This window comes from Channa argus, chromosome 6 (assembly GCF_033026475.1).
Source record: "Channa argus isolate prfri chromosome 6, Channa argus male v1.0, whole genome shotgun sequence".
In the NCBI taxonomy this organism is placed as follows: Eukaryota; Metazoa; Chordata; class Actinopteri; order Anabantiformes; family Channidae; genus Channa; species Channa argus.
In genome coordinates, this window is record NC_090202.1 from 14,087,571 (window position 1) to 14,095,000 (window position 7,430).

The window sequence follows — 7,430 nt, forward strand, 5'->3', positions numbered from 1 at the left end:
GCCTTGTGACGTCACCGTCCCAGTGAGCGTCCCCCCTTTTTTACGGGCGCAGGCTGTGGAAATAAATAAGGCAAGAGTCAGGATGCTTTTCACTGTAAGTCCGGACTGCTGCAGTTAGCGCTCACACTTTCTGTCCGGAGTACTCGACCAAATGTGAAAGTGTGGACCAGACGATGTTTCGACGAGCGGCAACGTTGAAAAGAGCCGACAATGAAAACGTGGACTCCGGAGCTGAAACTGCCGAGTGAGTCAATGGTTTACCAAGCGTTAGCTCCCAGCTAATGTTAGCTAAGTTAAGTTAGCCAACTTCGCTTTTTTTACCCGCCGCATCCACAAAGATAATTAACGTAATCCCAGATAGTAAACTGCGAAGCGAATTACACTTCCAACCAACGTCTTAACCGATGGTTTACCTTCTTAGCACGTTATTAAATAAGTATGTAACCACCGTGCTTTTTAAGCAGTTGTCTCATAAATTGTCTTTTTATGCGTATGTTAGCTAACAACAGATAATGTGTTGTCATGGAGACGAAAAAAAAAGGGTCAGTTTTTCTAGCCAACCACCACAAGATGGAGACAGATTTTGTCTGTGCTCCAGCTGGCTAAATTATAAGCTGCTCGTGAATAAACATAGAGGCGCTTCTCATTTTGTATCTCACTCAGATCTGACAGCAGCAGGATGTCGTCAAGTGGCAGTAAGTATTGTTTCATTCGTACAGAAGTTAAAGGGCTGCCCCTGTCAGGCTATTAGGAGTTGTTCTTTTACAAAGTTGGGGAAATCCCAGGAGACATTAAAAAACAAAAATGAGAAACTGGTAAAAATGTATACAGCAAAAGCCTAGTTGACATGTCCCCAGTTTAAGTCAGCCGCCCCAAAACCACAGTCCCAAACTTCCCAATATGCAATTTGATGCCTTGTAAATAAATGCCCTTTGCATGTCATAACCAGTAAGTAGGAATATTGCAGGTACATGAAGACATACATACTGTTAGTTTTACATTATAAGCATCAATGGGCAATCTGTTGTAACAGTGCTTTGACACGAATAATAATATTAAGAAAGAGTCCAATTTATCATTTTTAGCTTCATCACTGTTGATTAATATTGATCCTAAAATTGGCCTATATATGCAACTAATACCAACTAGTGAACTGGTGTGGCACCATAGATCATAGTGAATTTTGGGATACACTCAGCTCTGAATACCACTTCAAAGAGGTTTAAGGACGGTGGTTTGCATTAAGGGCCGGTTGACGTCCCTACATTGAAAATATCAAATGTTAAGCCCAATCCCGGTTTACTCAGAGCCAGCTGGAGGTCAGTAGCAATGAATCACAAAGCTTATGACATTGAAACTGAACCTGATGTGTAGAATTAGTGGAGTAGCCCTTTATTAAGTACAGTAAATAGTTACATAGTTGTACAAAAGCCTTTGGCGCTACCTGATTTTAGCATTTGCATGTTTCCAGTCACCTAAAATATCTTTGTACATTTAGATATGTTATGTGTGTGTAACTACAGTTGAGTTCACAACAAAGCAAGCCAGGCAGCAGCGGCAGAAGCTTCTATTAATGAACTTGCATTTGCTGGCCAACCCTGGAGACTCCCTGCTGCTGCAGCACACCCTGGATCGCCTATTACGTTGGCTCTGCCCAAGCCTTCGCATCTTCCATGTGTCAGAAAGGGCTTCCCCATTCAGAAGTTACTCCCGGCCCTGTCCTGTGGCAGGTAAGGATCCTAAATTCCTAGTATGTGGTATTCAATTTTTAAAATACAATTTTTATACGCACACTACACTACTATCGAGACAAACCATGTGCACCTTTACCTTTAACCTCATAGCACCCTGTGGAGGTGTACTGGGAGTAAACCTTTTCTAACCAATTTCAGGCTACCCTTCTCTGGCCATCACTTTCTTCCTGCATGAGGCCTATGGAGAGGAGCGAATCCTTAGAGTACTTGACTTCTTTCAAAGGCCTCCGTGGCAATACCATCACACTGAGAGCTGTGGCAACAGAACTGGTGGGATCCACATTACCTCCAGCAGCTCTCCCACCAACGCCCTGCTGCGACCATACCTACTGCCCAGCCGAGACTTTTATAGTTTGGGTGCAGGGATGCCTGTGTGGGGGGTTCGACCAGTGCACTGTGGAGGAGAAATACTACGTGTGACATTGTACAGTGGATATGACAATTATGAGGATGCTATGCGGCTCTATGAGACGGTGTTGCAACAACAGGCGGAGGAGCAGAAGATAGGTTTCTGCTGGTTTACCATCCACACAGGTACATGATCATTTTCTAGTAATTTGTGTAGTGTTTTATTCTTTACATTAAAAACTGTTAAACACCTCAATTTGTCCAGCTGTATGCAAAAGCTTTTTAATATTACAATTAAGGATTAAGGCAGAAATGATTCATACTGATTAAGTAGAATGTTCTTGCTTTAATAAATACTTAATAACTTATTTGTGCCAAGATCATTACATTATTGCAATATTTTAAAATACTGCATGTAATGTTAGGCAGTTAAACAGAATGACAAACAATTATGTCATTATGCCACTGGCTGTTATAGTTCCTGTGTAAAGAAATGTACATTTCTTTATATAAAAAATGTTAATATAATCCTTCATCCGTCAGCACATTCCATTTTGTGCAGTTGTTCTGTGTTATATTCCCACATCCCCACCCCCCTACACACACATACACAGAGCCCGGATTGTGCCTGCAACTGGCTTTAAAGCAGTTGTCACCAGGGGTTAGGGTGGAGCCATGCAGCTCTGCTGTGCTGCAGTTTAGCGTGGAAGAAATTGGCCAGCTGGTTCCACTGCTGCCCAACCCCTGCACACCCATCAGCAATACACGCTGGCAGACAGAAGACCTGGATGGCAACAAGCTTCTATTCCAGGTAATGTCATCCTAACCTCACTTTCCCAAGAAGTAAACTTGGTGTTGAGTTGGACAAAATGATAAAGAGATCAAGTTTAATGACTACTGTCAGTCATTCTTTGTTTAGCATTTGACATATCTGTCAAAAAAAGAGCTTTTTGTTGATTCACACTGAGTTAAATCAGCAGCTTGTCATACACATGTGGCTGCATGGGTGACTGTCAACAGACAGTATTCTTTAAAGATTCTTGCTTCATAGTGATAAATTATAAAGCATTTGTTTAAATCATAATCATAGTTTTACTATTCAAATACTTTTAAGATATAGTATTATACTATTACACAATTTTTAAAATGTGGATTTGTATTTAAAAGTTTGTTTTGGTAGGGGTTATAATGATAAGTGATGGTACATGGTACTTTTTAGCCTTTTCATACCACATATAATCAATGTCAAATCAAGTCTTAAAATTACATATTCAAAGTATAAAATATAAAACAGCACATTATTAATTTTATCCTATTGTGTTAATACAGTCCAAAATGTTTTACAATGTTTTGCACAATCAATCCAGTTTTGTTAGAATTGATTACATATATCTATGTTAATTCTGTCAAACCTGCTGAACTTGTTTAAGTTGCTGTAGTTTGGTTATATGTTATGAAATTTCTCCATCTGTGCTGCAGGTGAAAACCCCATCTCAGCTTCAGCAGCCGCTGACCTGTGCTTTCCCATTGACTTGCCCCAGCATGTCCCCTCAAAGAGTGCAACTCAGGAGCTCAGGACAAGGCCACAGTCTGTCCCCCTGCAGCCCTTTATCCTGGCAAACACACAGGCAAGGTAATTACAGAATGCAAAACAGCGTTTGCGTGGTTAGGATTCTAAAGCCACCTGTATCTACAAGGTGTTAAGTTTGCATATACTGTATCCATTGTTAGTTTCCAGTCACAGAATAAGGATCTGAAGCTTGAGTGAAGCAGAAATTATCATTGGTATTCAGAGAGATATGTAAATTACTGGAACCCTGAACTGTTTCCCAAAGGTGTCTTGAGTTAAACATAACGATTTGATTCACCTTCTAGCAGTATCCTTTAATTCCCACAGCTGACAAATAGCCATTATGTTAAATGATCATCTGTATGTGGAGGCTGTTGTACACAAGACTAGAATTCTAATGGGCCACAATCAATCACAATCAAACACATGGACAGTTTGCCAAGTAAGTGTGGAGTCTTAATATTTGAAATGAATAACTGTGCGAAGGTTAATCACATATATTTAACTCATTTATTGAAGTTGACCGGAATTTTCTTGAGCAAGGTTTAATTGCCCTCTTTCTGCTGCAAATGCAATGTCCAAAAATATAATGTATCTAAGCAATTACAGAGATGTCATCAAAATGTGAGAATGACATACTTGTAAACTACACTTTTATATACATACTAGCTTATGGTCTAAGATCATATACCTTAAAACATAAACATAAAAAATAAGGTTTAATTAGTCTAGATCTCATTGGTGACATTGAGAAACTGCAGCTGATATATTACGTCAGGAGAACATTTCTAGTTGTGGAACTGCTAATGTGTCTGTGGTTGTTGCTAGGCCACAGACCACACAGTGACCCTGTTCTGGAGAGGCTTCATGGAGGAGGAGGAGGAGGAGGTGGAGCAGAGAGCTATGGATCAGAAAGCTGCTGTAGCACCCCTCCTGGCAGTTCCTGTTACTCATCCCAGTGCAGCAGCCCTGCACTTCCCCCAACATCCAATAACCCTGACTCTCCTCTGCGTCCCTCCACCACCCGTTTTCTTTCCCATCTCCTTCTTGAAGAAGACGAAGAGGAGTCAGAAACCAATGTAGATACGGGCGTGCCTGTCTCACCTCGCCATGACACAACTAAAACGATTACTCGGTCTTCCTCCATGGACTTTCTGATGACTGTTCAGTCTGAGAGACCTGCAGCCGTTGGGGCTTCGGCTGTTAAGGGTGTAGCCAAGGACTTGCCACAGACAAACATACAACCTCAAGGCCCCTCCAGCACATGGAGCTCTAGTGCTGATTGTATAGATGCAGCCAGCGAGAGCTGCCGGACCATAGCAACAGGACAAAGTCGATCCAAAGGGCTCATGGTAGGGATTAGGACTACTGCTGAGCTTCTGTCAGCACACACAAACAATGACGAGCCGATCGATGAGTTCTTCATCTGAATTCCTGCACTACGCCACATGCTGTGAAACCTTTTGTAGGGGATTCAGATGTAAACAGAAAAACAAAGATGTAGCAGTAGATGTAGTAGTGCTCTAAAACATGGTGACTACCGTTTTGAATTGTCTTATGTCCATTACGTTTACAATATTTAAATCCAACTAATGATTGGTGCAGCTATTGTTGCAAGCTAACTTATAGCCCTGTGAACAGCAAATGGTGAAGGAAGTGAAGTGTTACCTTAGATATTACTGTCAGGGTACTAATGCCAGTCTAGGTCTTTTGGACAAGCTAATGTCTTTTTTTTTTATATTGCCCTTAAAACAGCTGATGATCTCATTGTGGAAAAATGTGATATCAGAGTAAATTGTTGTGAAAGTGGGATTGCTTGTGTACTTACACATTTTTATTAAGAGAGAGTAGCATGTTGGGGCCAAGGGGATTTTGTCTCTTTAAGACCAGTTCTCCTGCTTTAGAAAAACCTTTCACAAGGTACAGATGAAGCAGTAGTAGATGTACAGCAGGTTTGGACAGGTGCATTAATGAAGTGCTCCTGTTTATGTAACACAGCTCTGTGGAGCAGAGCCGACATTTTAACTGCAAATAAAATTAAAAGATAATTCATGTGAAAAAATGTTTAGATGAAGAGTCCATCAGAAAGGAATTTGCTCATAATTTTACTCAAATGAAACTGAGCAAAAGTGGAAACAGGAAAGAAAAACATTTACCTTATTTGGCATTATAAGATCAAAACGATTGCAGAGTAGAGAATCCATAAATATCAGTGGATAATGACAAAACAAAAACTAATAAAAACAGCATCAAACAAAGTCTCCTCTCCTCCTTTCAAAGCATGAATACAGTCAAAAGTAGTGCTTTGAATTAAACCTTTTAGAGGACACCATGAACATGAAATGTGGATTATGGTCAGTGCTTGGTTTACTACATAAAAGTTTATACAGTATAACTTTGTCACTAGTTCACAGGACACCATGGCTGTGCACAGCAGCTCAAAGATGTGAATGTGTTTCACTGTTTACTGTTACTGGGTGGTACTGGAGGAAAGCTAATGTGCTTAGCAAAACAGCATTGTGTGGTAAAAACTTATAAAATCCACTTTGTGTTGCTCTGCTTGTCGTGATGGAAAACACATGCCAAAAATAGAATAAAAAGAGCAATATTAGTAATTGGCCTCCAGTCACAAACCAAACAGAATTTCATCTTTCACTTATCATGGAAGCTTTCAGAATGTTTCATCTGTTTCTTAAAATGCATCACAGCTGATACTGCTTTCAGTTTCATCATCCATCTGCCATTGTGATAGAAAACTTGCCCTATTGTACTGGTTGCGTAGACTTTATGGACACATTCTGTCCAAACAGTTGGCTTGTGGAATTAGTGACAAGGATTTAGGCCTTCTGCTGAAGCAAGCAGTGACCCAGAGTCAGAATCAGTCAATACATTATCAGGTTAGAAACACTGGACAAGCGTAACATGTCTTTTGGGTTTTTTTCAGTGTGCAAATATTACAAGAGGAAACAAGGTGGTTTCAGCTGCATATCATCAGTATTATCAGCAACTAAAAACAGTTTGCCCGATCACTTCTATACAAGCCTGTCATTATTGTAACTGTTCTTAATGGGGCTATAATTGCACATTAGCGGTAATGATTCCAGTTTATATCCTGTATACACTTCAGAATTTCTAAACTGAGTGGGATTTTTTTCTGTCTTGTCCCTACGCGGTATAAAGTTTTTGAGTCAGGCTTCCTTCACAATATAAAAACTAAAAAAATGTGTGATTTAAAAAGTTAGAGCCCCTGTCGATTTCAGTATATGACAACAAATTGCACTTTAAAGCTTACAGCTCCCTCTGCTGGTCAAAGGATGCTGTTGCTCTGAGGAGTGTTGCTACAGCCAGTCCAGCTCAGATCCTTAGCCCATTGGCCCCTTTTGGTTATTCGAACCTTGACTGGATCAAACCTCCAGAATTGCTGTTCTCTGAATAGGTAAAGGCATCCGTCTGCACGATGCAGCGCCCCATTGGTCCCCTGTGGCACCCCAGTCCAATCTGTCAGCCTGCGGGGGTAGTAGGGCTCTTGTTGCAGGGATTTCAGGTTAAGCACATAGTAGCGGGAGCCTTTGAAAAGGACCATGTGACCCAGAGGGGCATAGTAGAAAACACAGTCAGGGTGGCGAGGCAACCCCAAATCACTGCTCTTCTTGGGGAAACCTGGGTCCAGGAGACTGCCAGTGTAGCGCCACATCTGCTTCCCTACAGAAGAGGAGACGAATGGGATTTACAGACAATAAAGCCAAAATCTCTACATA

The 7,430-nt window shown here is 40.9% G+C and overlaps 2 protein-coding genes across 4 annotated transcripts in view; one reads left to right on the forward strand and one right to left on the reverse strand.

The window, feature by feature from the left end:
- Positions 1-6: 6 nt before the first annotated feature.
- Positions 7-5,102, forward strand: LOC137128906 (protein FAM124B). 2 transcript variants are annotated; one of them, XM_067507577.1, is made up of 7 exons: positions 8-244; positions 664-695; positions 1,524-1,730; positions 1,893-2,288; positions 2,717-2,913; positions 3,582-3,735; positions 4,501-5,102. In XM_067507577.1, the coding sequence occupies exons 1-7, from the start codon at positions 174-176 to the stop codon at positions 5,100-5,102; spliced, it is 1,659 nt and encodes a 552-aa protein (XP_067363678.1). In that variant the 5' UTR covers positions 8-173. The 2 variants fall into 2 exon arrangements, with proteins under 2 accessions (XP_067363679.1, XP_067363678.1); XM_067507578.1 differs by lacking the exon at positions 664-695 and having other exon boundaries at positions 7-244.
- Positions 4,169-7,430, reverse strand: part of mmp28 (matrix metallopeptidase 28) — a 16,408-nt gene continuing 13,146 nt past the window's right edge. The window contains exons 8-9 of one of the 2 annotated variants that reach the window (XM_067507581.1): positions 6,965-7,374; positions 4,169-6,518 (exon numbers count right to left, since the gene is read on the reverse strand). In XM_067507581.1, coding sequence (XP_067363682.1) covers positions 6,980-7,374 — 395 coding nt within the window. In that variant the 3' untranslated portion in view covers positions 4,169-6,518; positions 6,965-6,979. Of the gene's footprint in view, positions 7,375-7,430 lie in introns of both variants that reach the window. The other variant, XM_067507580.1, reaches the window with a different exon arrangement.

Excerpts from the sequence above, each read along its gene's own strand:
- LOC137128906 (XM_067507577.1), top strand. The coding sequence starts at position 174 with ATGTTTCGACGAGCGGCAACGTTGAAAAGAGCCGACAATGAAAACGTG. Across the intron at positions 696-1,523 it reads CAGGATGTCGTCAAGTGGCA|TTGAGTTCACAACAAAGCAA; the intron begins GTAAGTATTGTT and ends GTGTAACTACAG. Across the intron at positions 3,736-4,500 it reads CTGGCAAACACACAGGCAAG|GCCACAGACCACACAGTGAC; the intron begins GTAATTACAGAA and ends GGTTGTTGCTAG.